A 20427-nucleotide genomic window follows, 5' to 3' on the forward strand; every position below is an offset into this window, starting at 1 on the left:
TGGGTTGAGAGTCGCGTAACCCGTCCTTTTCACTTAGTTCATTCTGATATTTGGGGTCCAATGCGTGTTCCTAATGTTTTTGGCTTTCAATATTATGTTATTTTTGTCGATGATTATTCTCGTGTTACGTATCTTTATCTCATGAAAGAGCGGTCAGAGTTGTCTTCTATCTTTAAGTCATTTTATATGGAAATCAAAACTCAGTTTGATACTTGCATTCGTATATTTCGTTCTGACAATGCAGGTGAATATTCTCATAATTCTCTTTCTAAGTTTTTTGATGACCATGGTATAATTCATCAATCTTCTTGCGCTCGAACTCCACAACAAAATGGAGTTGCCGAACGCAAAATTAGGCATTTATCAGAGGTTATGTGTGCTCTATTATTTCAAATACACGTTCCTAAGTCTTACTGGAGTTATGTTGTTCTTACAACATGTTACTTGATCAATCGTATGCCATCTAGCGTTCTAGGTGGTCAGATACCCCATACAGTTTTATTTCTTGGTTGCCCTCTCCACTCATTACCCTTACGAGTGTTCGGGTGTCCCTGTTATGTTCATGCTATGTATTCTGACCGAGACAAACTTAATCCACAGTCAATTCGGTGTATTTTTCTGGGGTACTCACGCACTCAGAAAGGGTATAAGTGTTACTCACCATCTCTTCGTCGTCATTTTATTTGTGCTGATGTCATATTTAATGAGTCATTGCCTTTTTACTCGGGTCACAGTACTCCAGTTGACTTTCATGAGTCCGAGTCTGTGTTTCCTATTTGTGTACCATCTGGTCCTCCCTTGCAGGTGTATGTTCGTCGGCAACAAGTATTAATAGCCCCACAAGTACCAGCCACCACGCCTCCTCCGTCCCAAGATCCAGTTGCACCTTCACCTCCACCCCCACCCTCACCTCCACCTCCACCTCCACCTCCGCCTCCGCCATCACCTGGTTTTTCTATAGCTCTTCGCAAAGGTATTTGATCTTGCACATCTCATCTTATTGCTCGGTTTGTTTTCTATGATCATCTGTCTCCGTCCCTTTGTGCTTTTACTACTTCTGTTTCATCCATTTTTGCTCCTAACACTGTTTAGGAGGCCTTATCTGTTTCTGAGTGGTGGACAGCTATGGAGGTTGAGATGTCTGCTCTTCATGACAATGGCACTTGGGAGTTGGTTTATCTTCCATCAGGAAAGTCTACTGTTGGATGTCGGTGGGTATTTACCGTTAAGTATAATCCGGATGACACAGTAGAACGGTACAAGGCCCGTCTTGTGGCCAAAGGCTATACCCAGACGTATGGCGTTGATTATGCCGAGACTTTCTCTCCGGTGGCCAAGATTAACTCTGTTCGCATTCTTATTTCTATGGCTGCCAATCTTGGTTGGCCCTTGTTTCAGTCAGATGTCAAGAATGCATTTCTACATGGTGGCCTGCTCGAGGAGGTTTATATGGAGCAACCTCCTAGATTTGTTGCTCAGGGGGAGTGTTCTCAGGTATGTCGCCTTCGCAAAGCCCTCTATGGTCTTAAGCAGTCCCCTCAAGCTTGATTTGGCAGGTTTAGTGATGCTGTGTTGCAGTTTGGTATGCGTCGCTCTCATTCTGATCATTCTGTCTTCTCTATTCAGTCATATCGGGGAAGAGTAGTGTTGATTGTGTATGTGGATGATATCATTATTACTGGGGATGATCAGAAAGGTATTGATGAGCTGAAACAGTTCTTACAGCGTCAGTTTCACACCAAAGATTTGGGTAAGTTACGATATTTCTTGGGTATTGAGGTAGCAAAATCCAAGGAAGGGATCATTCTATCTCAAAGAAAGTATACGCTAGATATTCTAGAGGAGACTGGTTTATTGGGAGCAAAGCCTGCGGAGACTCCTATGGATCCAAACATCAAATTATGTGTTGATCAGGGGGAGATATTTCCTCATCCAGACCATTATCGTCGCTTGGTAAGAAAGCTGAATTATCTCACCAATACACGGCCTGATATCTCATTTTCTGTCAGTATGGTAAGTTACTTCATGTCAGCCTCTCGTTTTCCACATTGGGAAGCTTGTCTTCGTATTGTGAAGTATCTCAAGGCTCATCCTGGAAGTGGCTTGTTTTATCGTTCAAATGGTCATTTGCGTGTTGAAGCCTTTACCGACGCTGATTGGGCAGGATCACCATCTGATAGATGGTCCACAACTGGGTACATACTGTACTTTTGTTGGTGGAAATTTAGTTACTTGAAAGAGCAAGAAACAAACTATGGTTGCTCGATCTAGTGCTGAAGCAGAGAATCGTGCCATGGCTCATACTACATGCGAGGTTGTATGGTTGAGAGCTTTGCTCGAAGCGTTGGGGCTTGGCATACAATTACCTATTCCTATGTATTGTGATAATCAGGCAGTAATACATATTGCTTCGAATCCGGTATTTCATGAGAGAACCAAACACATCGAGGTAGATTGTCATATTGTTCGGGAGAAGATAGATAGTGGCCTGTTGGCTACCCCTTTTGTGTTTACAGTAGCTCAGTTGGCAGATATCTTCACTAAACCTCTAGTTAAACCACGTTTAGAGTTGTTACGTAACAAACTGGGATTTTGTGATATTTATTCTCCAGCTTGAGGGGGAGTTTTAGAATAGAGTTGGACTTAGTCCCACATTGGTTGTTTATGTTATGTAACTAGTCGCCATATAATATAAATAAAGCTCACTTGTGTTAGGGTTAGTTAACACCCTATACACTTTTCCTTCATTCTCTTAAAACACAAACCGTTTATAAGTCCAATGACCACTAAGTCCAACTCAAAGGCTCACACGAATCCGTCAGAATGTACAAGAAGACAATATGACCTTCTCACAGCAGCCTCTTGTATTTTCACCATAATTAACTTTCAGCTCGATTATTTGATAATTGATGCTTTGTTTGGTTTGATTTTTTTTGAAAAAAAAAATTTCAACTCAAAAAACACTTATTTTTTAAAAAGCAAAAAGATTTTATTAATCTTTGAAGAGGATTACAAAGATTAAACGGATCTTGAGCACACCAACGAAACGCCATCCGAAAATCAACATCAAAAGATGGCAAGAGACCATCCACACCAACACCCTGAAAACATGGAAACCACCACAATAAAAACACCACGTACAAAAGCCAAAAGAAACACTAGAGCATGAACAATAGAAACACCAGCTAAGATCAAAAGCCTATACCTGCACCTGAACACAAGAGCAAGACTCACCACCTACAACCACACCCGAAGCCCAAAAGAAACAAACCTAAAGAGAAAATACCTAAACCCGGAAAAATCCAACACAGTAGACCTCAAATTAAATTCCAAAGAAAGGGAGGCATCGTCCTCAGGGTCGACATCATCCTCCAAATCAAACTCATTCTCCAAATCATCATGGTGCATCAATTCTTTCTACTAGTTCGGCCTCCTGCATTTCAACAAGAGTCTTTAGCATAAAATTTCTCCCCCCTTTAAAATGAATGCCCAACGTCCTAGCACCAACATCCATCATCTCTCGAGCTTCCTTAAAAAGGAGGGAGTTTCGGTTCCTGATGTCACCGAAAGATAAAAGAAGCAGGGATCATATTGTTTCTACGACTAACTTTGTCAGTCTTAATCCCAAACTCCACAAGAAGTTTCTTCTTTTTAATCTTCCTATTCGATCTTCTCAATCTCCTTTCCAATTTATGGATACCCTTAGCGGCTGATCTCTCAGCATAAGAGCTACATCCTCCCTTGCTCTGCTGATCACCCACATGGCTTCCAATAAAAGAAGTTTGGGAAGTATCCTCAGCAGTCCCCAAAGAAATTATATTGTTGACCAGATAATCTTTAATTAGAGGACTAATTATATCCTCTAAAGTTACATGATCCCCTTTGGCTAGCAAAGCTTGAGAATGGACCTCCAGCTCTCCTTCTACACTAAAGTCCTTTTCTTTCCCAATTGCTAGGTATTCAACTAATTGATTATCACCTTATCCTCCCCCAACGAATCACGGGCCTTTGTGCTTTCCATGACTTCATCAACTCATTGATATATTATCCACCTTATCCTCACCCAACGAATCACGGACCTTTGTGCTTTCCATGAGTACTCTCCATCAACATCCTTCCCACTAGATTGAGAAGAGAGAGACACCTCCAAGCCACATGTATGAGATCCTTCATTCTTATGGATAAGAAACGAAGAGAAAGGTTCTTCGCATTCTTCCTTCCAAACTTTGACTCTGTAGTTTCTCCCGTTAACCGAAATATTAATCCACTCATCGATCTTGTTTTCCTTCTCAGTAACAATCAGCATCTTACCAACATCAAAGGACACAGCCTCACGAATATTTTCCTCCAAACCTAAGAACTCGCCCCATAACTCCCCTATTATTATTCTGAAAGAGCTATTACTCCAAGCAGAAAGAGGCATATATATACCCCTGCAATTGATCCACACAATTCTAGACAAACTAGAAGATTCACCATTCCAAGGTTTGAGTGAAACAAACCAGTTTTTGATATCCTTATTATTCACCAAACTGTTCCTTTCTACTATGTCAGGAAATGTAAAAAGCATGACCATTCCCCCCATAGATCTAACCTGAACATCATTGCAGTCAATACACTTCAAAGCTTCAAGAACTTGGGTCTGTTTTCTCTGCTCTTTAAGTGTTTGTTGCTTATTGAGTGCTCTCTCGATGTACTCCTTTCGAGCCAATAAAGTCTTCGTTTTGCCGAGCAAAAAAAGAACTTGGTTCGAAGAGGCTGGGCTTTTGAGGATGGCCACAGCACTTCTAGGTCATGTTTGGTAGCCATTATATTTTCTGTTTTCTATTTTCATTTTCAAAATTTTAAAAAATTAACCTTGAAAGTTAGTTTGGTGCACTATTTCCACTTCCAAATTCTGGTAATCACTTTCACTATTTTCATAATATGAGGAAGTAACAAAAGCTAACTTCCACTATTTTCAAAAATGAAATTCTGGCTGCAACTTCATTCCGCTACCGTGCCAGAGCAATCAAGGCAGCTAGGAATTGGTTCGAGTACCCTCAGAGGGCTTTTTTTTCCCGTTCTCCTTATCTCATCCAAAACTAGATTCATCTCTTCCCATAAATTCATAACAGATCTTCTCTCTCTCTCTCTCTCTCTCTCTCTCTCTCTCTCTCTCTCGGTGACCTCAGGTTTGCTTTGGTCCTTCGTTTTCTTCTTTTATTTCCATCGAATTCCTACATTTCTCCTTGTGGTTCTTTGTGTTTTTGCTGCTTGCTTCCCTTTTCTTTGATCTGTACTTAGTTTTTGGTCTGCGATGAATTTTTGAGGGCAATTTCTCTACCTTTTCGAGTGGAAACCTTAAGCTGGGGGACTTCTTCGATGTCGGGTAGTAGTAATGGGAAAGAGAATAGGTCAGCAATTCCTGGGCCATTGAGAAATCTAGGTCTGCTTTGCCTTACTGTGGATAATGGATCCTCTTGGAAGAATCGTGTGGGTGGGTTAGTTGATAAAATGTTTTCCGCTTTTTATTTATTTATTTATAATAGGTTGACACAAACATGTTTTCCGCTTTCACTTTTGTTTGAGGAAAAGTAGAAACTGGTTTCAGCAAATAGAAAATAGGAAACAAAAAAGTGACAATATTACCAAACAGAGCCCTAGTGAGCCAATCGGTATTTGAAAGTTGTAACTTCATAAACTGGGTGGACACATGTGGGATTTCTGAAGGATACGGAACCTTCTCATTAACTGAGACCTTCTCTTTATCCTTTTTTTTTTGAAAGCGTCAATCCATTATACAATGGAGAAGCCCGAAGGCAATACAGATTACATCACAAAATACAGGATTGAACCAAAACTAACACAAGCTAGACGCGAGTACATGCCAATAAGGCACCACTACTCTTGACACCCCTGCCGAAGCAGGCCTGCAACTCAGTTGCCGGACTAGGAGCCAGTCGTTGAAAGTGATCGTAGAAGTCCCAAGGGACAACAGTCCAATCCCCAAGCTACGCTCAAGATGCAATCTGGTCGGGGACGATGTCCAGAAAGAGCTCAAAAATGCCGGCACACCCGCATCCGAAAAGCACAACAACACTGACTAACCACCACCGTCAACGACCTCATTGACACGGGTAGGACCACACCGGTGCGAGCCTTGCTGACAATTCAGGCTCCAGTACGCGATTGTCGGCAGCACGACAGGCTCACGTAACCGCGACGGAGCACCGGACACCACACCCGAACACCAAAACCTTCAACTACAACCCAATTGCGCACCAAAACCACCGGCACAACCCAGACACGCAAAAAGGCAGAACAGCAGTTCAAAACTCCGGCCAACACCAAACCCTTACCTAAATTTATTTGCCCACCACCAACACCCACTGGATCTAGAAGCTTAGAGCAGTACAAACCGGACCGAGGAGACCGGCCGGTAGAAACCAGGCCAAACGGCTGGTAAAAGAGAAAAGCAAAACCCTAACTCCAAATCTCACCTTATTACCATATCAATGTCTGTCGCTTGTCGAACCACCACTCACCGCCTTCTAACTCGGGTTTGAACTAGCATCGCCGAACAACAGGGACGGAAACCCGTCACGAGGGGCGGACCACTGACCAGAAAACGGAAGGTAAAAGAAAGGGAGGGGGAAGCGGGGAGGAACGAAAAATGGAAGAAACTGAGAGGTGGAGAGAGAGGAGGAAGGGGGGGGGGGGGGGGGGGGAAGGAGGAGGAGGCGGTGGCCCCTCCCCCGATCAGATCTGGCTCTTTCTTTTTCTCTCTTTATCCTTAAAAGTCGCAAATTTCACATAGAGCCTCCTATCTTCAATCCAAACCCCATTGGACTCATATATTGCCACATTTGCCGTAGTAGCACAGTTATAGATTATAAAACCAAATCTCCTGTTAGACACACGGCTGCGCTTAGCTGGAATAAACGCGTCCTTAACAGCCCCAAATTGATTAAAGAACTTTCTAAACCAGAGAGGATCTACATCCTCAGGTAAGTTGTCCACAAAGAGGTAAATAACTCACCCCTGGCTTGACCCATTGCCAACAAAAAAATAGACAATAGAGACAACCAGATAGGGAACCTCCTAACACCACCAAACTAAAACGTAACAGCATATAACAGAGAGCAAAACTTGATCACCAGAACGGATGGATAATTGAAATTTGTTTGGCTAATATGAAATCTGAGCTGTATGTCCATTATCAAAATGGACTGCCCAGATAACGACAACATCCTTATTGGGACAACAGGGTCCCTAAATTCACATATAATATTTAAAGGTATATACATCTATTTATTTGACGTTTTAATATTTTTAATTAGTTAAAACTAGAAGGCTAAATTGAAAATTTAAGGAAATCCAAACTTCTCCCACTTAATGTAAAAAACACCCAACCAATCAAATGCATTGCGTAAGGTAGGAAGAAGAGTCATTCAATGTTGTTTGCATCCCTTTAGGAAATAAGAATTACGTTGATTATGTGGATTAGCCATTTTATCAATTGAAAAGAAAATATAAAAACAACTAGATTTCAAAAGCTTGATTAGTAATTTTGCATCAAAAAAACAAGAAAAATAAAATTTTAATAATTATATAAAATAATTTAATTCTAACAAAAAAGGACTCATGGTAACATTTCACCTAAGGCCTTGGGCCGCCTCTGCAAGCTGAGTCAGATGATCATAGCTTTTTACATCAAGATTAGTCACAACGCGTCAGACTATGGGAGGGGATGTTCGGACGAAAATTGCTGGCAATATGTACCCAAAAAAAAAAACTTCGCCAGTATGCATGAAAAATCACGACCCTTACAGCAGCACCAAATTTTTTTCTCAACAATTTAAGACCATATTCTCATTCCCTGTACCATTAGACGAACCGGGGGTACCTGTAACGCCCCCCTAATTTTTGAAACGTTAAATAAATATTTTTTAATAAAAATTAAATAGAGTCTGGCTCATTATTATATCATAACTCTCACAATAGTACTTTTATTAAACACGGAAGGGGAAACTAGACAGCTGGTTGAAAGAACGAATCATTATGCAGTGGTTTAATTGGCTTGGGTTCTTATCATTTTTTTAAGAAGTAAACTTAGACAGCTGGGTTTTTGTTGGTAGTTGTAAATTGGTAGTATAATTTTTTTTTGAAATTTACTTGCTTTAACTTGATTAGATGTATCATGTTTGAAGCTTATTTAAAAAATCTTTTCCTAAAAAGGTCGGGTTCGTTATCGGATTCGTTAGAAGCAGAAAACGTATTGCGCCGTGCCTTCAATTTCTTGCAATGCTAAAAAGTACATGTAGCTTAAAATAATGGCCTGTTTCAGTTGTTTTCCTGCTTTTCTCTTACAAAGTACTGCTTGAATTTAAATTCAGAAATTTAATTTGTAGCCGAAAATTCATACTCCTCGTAACGTAATGATGTTGTACTTGAGCTGGCCTTATTTACTAAGCCTTCTTGACCCCACGTCGGTGGTGTTACTTCTCAAAAATCCTAAGGTCAAGGAGTATATCTTTTGTTTGGTTCCACGGTTAGGGTGCCCAAATGCGCACCTCGATTATTCTCCTCCTTAGTTTAGTAAAAAACAGACCATCATATTGAGATTAGGGTGATTCACAAGAGATGGCCAGGCACCAAATTCATACCTACCTTTTTGTATTTTTTGACTAATATTCCTAATTCACATCAGTTTTATATGTCTTGTATATCAATTAATTATTGAGTGAGCTTTGAACACCAACATTTTATCAGTCTACTACTTCAAGTTCTGAATATCAACTTTTGCATTTTTTAATTATAAATTTTGGGTAAGGTTTAAATTTCAAACTTTCGAAGCTATAAGAATTAATAAAAGTTGGTCGCGGAGCTACTGTGTGGTCGGAAGCAGCCCTAGCTCCACCCAATTTCATTTTATTTTGATCACACTAATTAAATTATAGTAAATGATAATGTGCAGTAGTGATCCATCGTGTCGTCGAATGATATGATAGCAACAGTACTCAAGATTAATTATTAAATTTATCGAAACTGTTCTATAAAAACTTGAGTGACTGAATTTTGTTTCGAAAAATCATTGAATTAACCAAAAATTCCTTCATAGTTCGGCCTCCAATTTTTTTCCTGCCTCCGCCACTGTTGGTAGGTACTAGGTAGAGGAAGAGGAGAAGGAGCTGGCCTTATTTCCCATTTTCAAGCTGTCGGTGACACTGACTCACAAATATCCTACCTACATAAAGACAACATCAAATAATTAAGATGGCACAGCTTCACCAAAACAGTGGGGAAAACCAAAAAAGAAAAAGGCACATCGATCTTGAGAATAACCAAAACACACAAACAGAGTTAAAACTCAAAAGTCTAAAGCCTGTATCTAGTACTTTAAGCAAATTCCTCACAGCTTCGCCAACATCGCTATTCCTGCCTACTACGTATAATAACACCCCTTACGCGCGTAACGGAATTTTAGACCTCCGAGCTAGCTTCTGCAGTAGGGGAAGGGTTTTCCCGCCCGTCATCACGACCTAGCGGAGCCAAATGAACTAGTGATGTTCCTTGGGCATACAAGGTGTTCAATTGGTGGAAATAAGGACAAGTCCTGGAATCAACAGACCTCTTCTTGTTCACATCTTTGGTCTTCCTAAAGTACTTGTTGATGTTTTCCCATTTCTCTTTGCACCTCTTGGAACTCCTCTTGTACCCCAATTCCAACATCCCTTGCGATATTCTCTCCCACAGAGGACCCTTTGCTACTCCTGATTCCTTGTCTTCATTGCTAGTGTGACTGCTGCACCGAAGATTTATGAGTGCCAAAAGCTTCATCCCTTGGCCATCTCTTCCCTAAATCCTCTCTCATTTCCTTCTCTAGTACTACTGCCGCAATATTCCGCTTCCGAGGAGCACTTTTGTCATTGGCAAGGTCGATTCCCGCTCCGGCCAAACTAGGGTTTTCATTTTCCATGATTCCGTTTGGATTCTCTTTCAGTGTGGCCGCGAAGCTAGGGTTTTGCGTGTCGCTCGGTTGAGATGTTGGATTAGGGTTGTGAGGTTGGATGAGAGAACATGAAGTGGAGGAAAACGAAGCGGTACCCCCCTTTGCGATTTTGGCAGAGTTCTCATTGTCGTCGTGAGTTCTCCTTCCGGAGGATTGGTTCTGATCAGGAGAAGAAATTGTTGATGTGAAGTTTTTCAAGACCTCAATGAGTTTGGTTTGTCTGTCCTGTTCTTGAGCTCTTATTTCAACTTCTTTGTGGATCCGCTCGATTTCTTGTTTCTTCCAAGCTTCCTCCCTTGCAATCTTCTCTTCTTCTCTCTTTAACATGTCTTCAATTATCTTGTTGTGAAGCTCTTCTTGTTGAGCAATCATCTTGTTCAAGATGTCCTCACAAAAGCCCTTCAACAGTTCGAATTTCCTCCGGTGGTGGCCGTGTCTCTTTCTCTTCTTGCTTTCTGATTTCTTTTGGTCATTTTCCTGATCAAATAATGAGTTTGATAATTGGCCTGTTAGTAGTATTGCAAACGATTTAGACTAAGCTAATTGTCCTTAAAGACAACGAAATTTTTATTGTTGTTTAACGAACTTGTTTTGGAAGCCAACTCTAGAGATACAAGGAAAAACATGAATCGCAAAATTTTGAAGCCAACCCTTTGTCGATTATAATAAAATTTTGTTGCCGATCAAATAAAAAAAAACTTTTTTGGAAGCTAGCGATAGCCAAGCCAATCGCATGATTGTTTTTCAAAATTACAACTTTCATCAAAATATTCTGCATTAATAATTCACTTCAGATATAAAAATATGTAATGAAGTTAAAAACACATATGAGAAAGACATAAAATAGTAGAACTGTATTTTTGAATTTTATTAGCCTTAACTTAATTCGTTTTAGCTTTTGGTTACATAATTTTATACTTCAGATTCCTCTTATCCAAACGAGTGAGGATCCTATAAAAAAACAGAAGACAACAAAAGGACAGTTGATAAGCCAAACTCACCCTTAATACTTCATTTCTAGAATCTTGTACCAAGCTGAAACGCTGCTGCTCAACATTGTCTACTTCACCTTCTTCACTGGGTAACTTCTGCACAACATTTTGATTTCTTTCGACTAAGACCTGCGAGGAGTTTTCACCATGGCAGAATTCTTCAAGCTCACTGAAGAAAGGCCTAGTGTAGTGGCTCTTCATTGTGTAACTACCAGTACTCATGTTGTCAAAGTGCCTGCTTTCCTCCTCAAACTTCTGCTTGCAGCTCTCACCACTTCTTCTGTAACCAAGCTCTCCCAGCTTCCTGTGTATGCAAATAATTTCAAAATAACATTCATTGAAAACAAAATTTGCCGATCAAAAAAAAAAAAAAACCAATAAATATTACAAGCATTTACCTGTGGCCGTGTGTAATATTGTATATTACTTGAGGAATGAATTAATTAAATATCACAAGTTTGTATGTTCTAGTTTGTTAATTATATACCCTCTTTTTCAAGAGCCAAGGAGTTGGCCGAGTTAATTGAATGCTCCCTAACAGACATCTCAATTTTTCGGTGTGTAGGTATGATACGATATGTACTCTTTCTGATAGCATCTGTATTTGAAATTCGTAATTTTCGTATAAAAGGCGTACTTACACCGGACACTACATATCGTAGCATTCCTATAAATTAAACCTGTACAAAATGGAAGTTGAAGATTAAATTTCTTTAGTTTGTTTCTGTTTTTTCTTTTTTCTGCACATGCCAAGAGCTAGGTAGCTGAGGGTAAAACTAATGATGAAGTAACGATAGCTAAACCAATACCCATTGACTGAATATGCATATATATCGAGGAAAAAAGTACTACTACAGTACAAGATTTACTTATTAAACAGAAAACTGCAGTACATCTCAAAATCAGTGCAGATCCAAAACCCTAATTAATTCACTTTTAAAGATTTAAGTAGAGTAGGTTAGACTATAAATATGTGGGATGTCGGTAAGGTATACCTTGAAACATGTTCCCAAGTGAAATCGGGAAGCCAGTACTCGATGCTAGATCTGATCCTCAAGAGTGCAAGCACTTCGTCGTTGGTCCACGGATCGAACAGTAGTTGGTCGGGTATGCCGGATCCCCGATCCCTTCCGAGCTCCAAGCCACTGGCAGCACTAGAAGCATTAATCATCATGACTTGTTGCTGCTGCTTCTCGCCATGTTTGTGGGGAAGGACGTCGAGATCGAGATCGAGCTGAGGTTGCAGATGGAGCAGCAGTGGAGCCGATGAATGAGATGATGGGTATGGAGGAGCAGTGATTGGGAAGGTGGCTTGCGGCAGTGGCGAGGGAGGGGCTTGGAGAGGGAAAGAGAGAGCAAGTGATGAGGAAGGAGGAGGAGGAGGTGTTGATGAGGCTATCATGAAGTGGTGGAATTGCTCTGGAAATCCACCCTCGAACATGGCTTGTCTCTGTGCCTTAGCTAGCTGCGTAAGCTATCTCTTCTTTGCCTCCTCCATCTCCTTTCCACTCAGCTGAACTGCAGCTAAAACGGCTGCCTAAATGTTACTCCCTGCTAATAAGCCATTCGACACAAACCTCTCTCTCTCTCTCTCTCTCTCTCTCTCTATCTCTCTCTCTCTCTCTCTCTCTCTCTCTCTCTCTCTCTCCATATATTTATATATATATTTATATATATATATATACACGGAGTAATTATGTAATGTATTTATAATTTATGTACCCTACAATGCGATTCCACACTCCCTATATATGTACTCCATCCATTATATATTGTTTGTAGTATTTTTAAAATATGTGTTCTTTTTTAGAGAAAAAAATATGCATGAAAGTACTTCTTAAATATTAAAAAATTCTAATTCTAAGAAATGACCAATACAAAGCGATTATATCTCAAATCTGTCTGTTTTAAAATGTAACTATGTTATTCATGTGTTTGTAACTTAAATCAATTAAAATGAATTTTTTTTTTTGGGTAAATCAGCTTGAAATTGAAAAAGAGGCTAACCGAATATATAGCCTACAAGGAGTATACCCCAAGAGGGAAAAAAAAAACAAAAGTAAAGAAAATTGCCTACGCCAAGTGGCTACATGGGATAAATGACATGCAATGTTTCCAATCCATCTAGTAAGAGGGAAAGAAAACAACGCCTTAATGAATGTCAACACCTTAATTAAAATGACAATTGCATACAAAAAATCTGATTTACGCCTCAAAAGCATAGTTCAGTCTCTCCTCGTCTTATATGATTGACGTCAATTTCATTCGGAGATATTCAAAGGGTATATATAGACATATTTTCTTTGGATAAAATGGGTATGTCCGGCCATTATGAAGTTTATAAATTTACATATATAATTAGAAATAAAAGGTGTACTGGTGATCAATAAAAGCCTCAGATTTAAATTCTATCAATTGAATCCTTTACATATATTCTTAATAGTTAGTACAAGGGACCAGATGGGGGCGTTAAGACAAGACACGAATGTGTCATTCTAAAATTTCACAGAGTTAGCTCAAGTAGTAATTTGAATAGGAATAAGTATTTTATCCTTCTCCAAAAAAAAAAGTATATATTTTATGGCAATTGATTTTCACACTCTTTTTTTAATATCCACACTTTTTTTTTTTTTTTAGTGTTGAAATTGCGATTATTCAAATTTGAAGTAATAGAAATATGTAATTGATATACTAGCATCAGAAGTCCACGCAGAATCTTTTACAATATTATTATGTCGCAGTGTCTGTAATTGCATGTGGTTGTGTGTGCGGTCTCGAACACAATTATTTTCGGGATTGTGTGCTAAAATTGTATGTATCAGTACTATAGTGCTTCTTAAAAAATAATAGAACGAAGGTAGGGTCCTCCAGAAATTTTTTACTCCCTCCATCCACATTTGTTGGTCCATTTTGGAAATTCGTGCAATTTTAAAATCATTTTATCTTTCAATTTATAATGTTTTTCATAATTTTGAAAATATAGAATAATAAAACTAATTGAGATTTATTAAACAAGATCATATTGCATATTTTTTGAAGTCTATTTTGAAAGATATAAACATTTGAAAATAACACAGATTCTCATAAAGGACTAACAAACACGGATGGAAGGAATAGTACAAATAGAGTATAGTCCATGTGGTACCAAACAGTCCATCTGAGCTGTCCAAAGAAACGTGTTTTGGACAGGTCAAATTCGAGTGGAGGAAAAGAGGAGAGAGAGTGCTTGGCTCAACAGTAAAGAGAGTGTCATTGTTAGTGTGGTACTGGATCTGGGCAGAGGAAAAGAGATTGTTCGACTGAATAGAAGAGAGAGTGCCATTGTTAGTGTGGTATCTCAAGGGCTGGCCGCTCTCGACACCTAAGGTGAGGTGAATGAATGCTCTTCGAATTGGTTCCTAAATTCTGGAGAGAGTTCTCATATTTGAACTATTTAAAACACGTTGGCATGACTTAGATGGGCTCTTGCACCCAAAAAGTTATCCCTACAATCTCTTTCCCTCTCTCTCATGAAATAGTATTGATCAAGGAATTTGTCTTGTATCGGCAGCAGGAGAGTAGTCCCCACCCAGTTTTAAATGGGAGTGAAGGTACCGTGCAATCAGTGTGGACAGGATTGTCAGAGGGACTGTGATTGGGGCGTGCAGTGCACGTGGCTCTGTTACACGTGGGTGGTGCAGTGTTTTCTTATGTGGAAATATCAAAAAAGCTTTCCTGTGTACCTCTCCCTATGGTTCTTGTTATATTACTCCGAGAATCCTATGCAGTAGCTGATGCTCAATGATGGTGTAATTAACGGCAACAGCGTAGCAGGACACGTGAATGCATGCAGACACTGGGACCAGTTTATTTAATCCCGGTACGTGGGACCCTTTCGTTACTGAAGACTGTCTGTTACGTAGCGGCCTTTCGAACCTCCGGTATCGTCACACTTTGCTATATTTGTGCTTTTCAAGTTAAATTCAACCGCGGATCAAAAAAAAAAAAAAAAAAGTTAAATTCAATCCTGTATCGGTCTTCGGCTCCTCCTACGTATCGTTTTGTATCTAATTTTTTGTTAGCTACACGATCACCATGGTACCTACCTACGCCTACGCGACCGGTCTGCTTCAGCTGTTATGGAGTCAAAACTAATTTTAAAGCTTTCCTGACCGCTACACTCGATTTTTGTATTGTTTGATACTCCTGCTATTTGAAATGTTGTTCACTCGGTCCCTTTGAATTGGGGGGCATGTTGGGCATCAATGCCCAGTGCTTCACCGTTTCAAACCCGAAATTGATGCGTCAGCACCATGCACCCTTTGAATTCTCGATTGGCTTACCATTTGCATTTTTCTTATCCAAGCCAAAACAGAACCTATGTATACATGTTGAAGCCAATGATCACGTAAGCTTCAAAACAGCCTAAACATCGATGTTTTGGCAATCTTCCAACTTTTTGCTTCTTTCTTATTTTCACTTTTATGCCTTTTTGCAGTGTTCTTCAATTCCGGTTCATAATTTTCTCACAAACAGGTTCCATCGCGATGAGATAAAATTCAACAAGAGAAAATTTTAAAAGTAAAAAGAGTTCACGAATATTGAGTGTAAGCCATGTTTCTAAATATAGAACAAAAGAAATTCACTATGGCATACCAGTTTTGGAATTGTACTATGATACTCACGAATTATGGAATCGTTACACAATATTTACTAACCTTAGTAGGGTGCCAATCAAAACAAATATAAAGAATTTGATGGGTCGAGTTTAAAATTGTAGTTTTAGACTCTCTCTTTTTTTTTATCAGCTAGTTTTAGAACTATTGCAACAATGAAGGATCTTGAAAGATCGAGTGTTCTAAAATTACTCACAAATGGCTCCATCCCCTCTTGGCAAAATCCAACTTTTTATGCAGGCTCCATTTGTTTGGGCGTAAAATATTTTCTATTTTTCGGTATTTGGTTGTGTAAAAATGAGAAAAATATTTTCATTAATTGGATGAAAATGATTTACCCTTAAATCTTCTGTAAGTTATTTTTCGAAATGAATTCGCTGTCTTTTACTGCAATTCTCAGTACTGCTCAGCTTCCTTGATCATCAGTCTTGACTCACGCTCAATTCTAATATTTTTAGTTCTCTCCACCGCGGTTTAAGCCCCCAACTCTCTCTCTCTCTCTCTCTCTCTCTCTACACTATTTTGTTGTTTTCTAAAAATATTTTTCAAGTGTCAATCAAACACCAGAAAATAGAAGTTTAAAATTTGTTTTCTGAAAAAATATTTTACATGAAAAATATTTTACATTGTAAAACATTTTACATTGGAACAAATGGAGCCAAATGTTCATAATAGTGGGATAAACTTAAGTTTTATTACTTCCCTACATGGAAATGCCAATTAAGGAGTTCATCTGAATACCAAAAGGATGGCTGTTAGAGCCGCCAGTGTGGCATACAAGGTGTGTACCGTAGCAAAATTACGTACTCTTCATCCATTTAGATACTTTCTTTTTTTTATTATTTATGCTACTTATTTTTGGGCATAATAAAAATGGATGTGTACTTTTTTTGAACAGCAAATAGATGTGTACTGTATAAAAGTAATTTATGCATATATATATGGTCAAGTTACGATTTTTATGGTCCAGGTGTCATGCATTTCAATGCTTTAGACCAGATTTTCTATTCTACATTTTTTCGATCACAAATGAAAAATGTCTCGGCGTTCGTCGTCCGGTGATCGGGATACCACTTGATCGTTTCATGATGACGCACAATGGGTTTCCATTTTTGGTAACAGAGAGGATAAAATGGGTTTCGATCAGATCGTTTTGATTTTTGGTAATGCCCCGTCGTCAATCTCTTTCTTCTTCTTCTCCTCGTGAGTCCTCGCCGCCTTCTTCTCTCTCACTCTCTCCGTGCAAGGAAGGGACAGAAAACTGGTGGGGCCAGAGGGTTAATTTGGTAACGTGGGAGCCGGGTGTCCAAATATAACACCAGGGCTCGTTTGAATGCGAGATAAGGATTGAGGGTATTGTTTATGCAGAAAAGCTATGAGTACCGATCATGGGGGAGGGAAATCGTACCGACAGCCGCCGGCGGGGCGAATCCGGCCACCGGACGGTCGATCCGTGCCGTCAAAAAATTCTAAAAAAAAAATCGATGGGGCCTACGCGGGAATCAACGGCATCCGAGGTGTGTAGGGTGCTTGATCCGAGCACTATTTTTTCGTGTATATATGTATATACGTGTATATACATGAAAAAGGGGCGCTCGGATCAAGCACCCTACACATCTCGGATGCCGTTGATTCCCGCGAGAGCCCTATCAGTTTTTTTTAAAAAAAAATTTGGATGGCTTGGATCGGCCGTCGGTACGATTTCCCTCCCCCATGGTCGTTACATATAGCACAGCTCTTGTTTATGAAAGGAGATAAAATAGCAGAATGTATTGGTTAATAAGAGATAACCCACATTGATATGATATTTATGGATGAGAGATTAAATAGTAGTTAGTTTGAATGAGGTATTAAAAATTAGGGGAAAAAATAATACTTGGTTTGAATGAGGGATAAAATGGGAGGATAATGTTATTTTGTAGTTGAAATGAAGGAGATAGGAATATTATGTCGGTCTTATCCAAGGGTATTGATTAATAACACTTCAAAACCCACTCATAAGGCGAGTCTTACACAAGAGGGGAAAAAACTAAAATCTTCCCCATTTTAGCGTCCCAAACCATGTAAAAGGCCTGGCTCCACAGCCTTAGAGGGGGTGTTTAACTTATAGAAAAATGACGGCTCAGGATGTGTTTTGATAATTCATATCTGTCAAGGACATTTTTAGTATTAAAAAATGTTCTCAACATATTCTTGACGGGTATTAATTATCAAAATATATCATTGATCGTCATTTTCCCTTAACTTATCCCCTTCACAAGGAGCTATCTAAACGGGCCCCAGGTGGATAAGCATATCCAAGCCAACTATTATTCGGGAAGCAAAACTCAAACAAACATGGGATATGGCCCAGTCAAATATCTATATCCGGCATTGGTGTCCCCGGATTGGTTACAGATACAATATGACCTTCAAGATATGGGTTAGTTAAAGGTCGAACCCAGGACAGGGCTTGGGTTCAGCTTCAGGAAAAATAAGCCCCATATTTTGAGGCTCAAATGTAACAACTCGTGTAGTGGACAATTTTTAATTTTCATTGAATTGGATTTGAAATCTCTCTTTTTTGGGCTGAAAATTTTGTCCAGGTATGGCCCATCCCCCGAGTAGAGTAGATTAATCACTATACCAATGTATCACTCCCTGCGGATCAAAAAAAAAAAAAAATGTATCACTCCCTCCGTCCCAAAATGGATACAATTTTTGAAACTCGTGTCATTTTTCATCACTTATATTTTTCAATCGATAATGTGTTTTATGAGTTTGAAAATTTTGTATAATAACACTAATTAAGAACTATCAAACAAGATCCATATTGTATATTTTTTGAGATTCATATTTAAATATATAAAGAATTGAAATTGGCATGGATACCAAAAATTGACATTCAATTTGAGATGGAAGGAGTTGTACTATATACGATCTCTTCTCTCCATCCCTAACTCGACCGGACATTTTGTCTGGCGATTAATCTGAGCCATTCATTTTAAAGACCTTAATGCTTAGATCATTTTATATAGTTATGTTATATATATGTACTAGTGCATGCCCCTATCTGAAGGGACAACTCTAAATTGGTATTCAACTCATTAGCCAATTTTGTCCCTCTAACCTCTTGAAGGCCAAGGCTCCATTCTCAAAATTTCAACTACGCAAAAAACAAAAACAATGGCACTTATCGCACGTAAACAAACTAACAGTTGTAGTGTCCGTGCTTGAAGGCACTTAACTCCAGCCATTTAAATTCATAGCCTGTTCGACCACTCTACCAACTACTGACCATAACCGACAAAACCCAAATGTTATGACAAAATCCACTTTATGGGCTTAAAAAATAAATCAAGCTTTAGAATGTAAGAATACAAAACCAGTAATTAAACTTAATGATAATATAGCAACATCTAACTTTTATTCATCAAGTTTACTTATTTTCAAGAGGAAAAGGCAAAACATAATCAGCTCTTCAATTGAATATAAAAATATAATTTTATTTCTATTGAATCACTAATAACAAAATTGTAGACTTTTTAAACTTCAAGCTCCAATCAACTCGGTATCTGTTACTGGTTAGCTGATGCAACTTATAAAAACGAATGGCGCTTCAGTGAGTTTACCTTCACCAACATATGTCATTTGAGGGTCCATCACGGATAACAATACCCATGTTCCGTGCTCGACGCAACTGAAATTTAAAATATTATCAAAAGATGTAGGAAAATTGAAAAAAAAAACAAGCAGAAAAAAGAGAAATAAATGATTTATTGTAGTTTGGCCCATGATATCATTAACAGCCCCATTCCGAAGAATTAGTAATCTATGTGGAGGGAGCACATGCGTTAAAGATGATAAAGATGCTTGTCCGAATCTAAAAGATTAGAACAGGGCCTTTTTTTTTTTTTTGGGCCATAACGATAACATGATAGCAGGTGATATTATAGATCCAAGAAATAGTACATTAGTACATCAAGAGGAAACTCTATTTCTTAACAAAGGGATCAAGAAACCAAATAGGAAGGGACTCAGTTCAAAAACTACACCCAACTCCAACTAAACTCATCGCTCCAAACAAGCACTGTAGAAAATAAACAAGAACACCCACATAGGGGTGATAGAAGCCCCACATACATGGAGAAATCTCACACAGGGGATACCAAAGAAAAGAACCAGAAAAAAAGAGAAAAACCGATAACAGAATCGGATAGAGTCCGCTGTACCGGAGTAGACTTCTTCCACCCACCTATATCTCCCACTCCAGCGGGAGGAGGACATCTCTGGCAACCACGATCTGCAAGGCACTACATCCAAAAGCCGTCAGACTGCACGGCGGAGGAGGGGCAGTGGATGGTGGTTTGAAGAGGAGGAGGATGGGGGTGAAGGGGAAAAGAGAGAAAACCTCCGAGATCTAGAATTGGGAGATTGAAAAATCCCATGAACGGCATAAATCCCTCTGTTAACCCCATGGTTTTAGATTTTGATGCATGATAACAAACATAACCTAATTGGAATTGCTTTAGTCAATTTGGCCTCATTGGTGAAATATATTCTTATTGGGTTAATTGTGTTATTCCTTGATTTTTAAGGGACTTATGTAACAATTCCTTCTTGTATAAAAGATTAGAAGATGTGGTAGGTGCAGGGAATTATTTTCTTTCCTAGGGTTCTACGTTTCTGTAAAAGAAAAAGGCGATGCCGCGATAGAAGGAAAGGAAAGTATAGAACAACATTGAAGAGGATTGGCATGGGTCGATTGAAGATACAAAAGGAAAGGCCTTCACAAATCCTATCTCCA

At 39.0% G+C, this 20427-nt stretch overlaps 1 protein-coding gene across 1 annotated transcript; it reads right to left on the minus strand.

Moving 5' to 3' along the window:
- Positions 1–9250: 9250 nt before the first annotated feature.
- Positions 9251–12721, minus strand: LOC131303875 (trihelix transcription factor GTL2). Its single transcript, XM_058330937.1, is given in 4 exon segments — positions 9251–9816; positions 9818–10471; positions 10996–11290; positions 11982–12721. Coding segments are annotated over 4 exon segments (1746 nt in total). The 5' UTR covers positions 12428–12721; the 3' UTR covers positions 9251–9465.
- Between the last annotated feature and the right edge of the window lie 7706 nt (positions 12722–20427).

This window comes from Rhododendron vialii, chromosome 10a (genome assembly GCF_030253575.1).
Source record: "Rhododendron vialii isolate Sample 1 chromosome 10a, ASM3025357v1".
NCBI classification, from domain to species: Eukaryota; Viridiplantae; Streptophyta; class Magnoliopsida; order Ericales; family Ericaceae; genus Rhododendron; species Rhododendron vialii.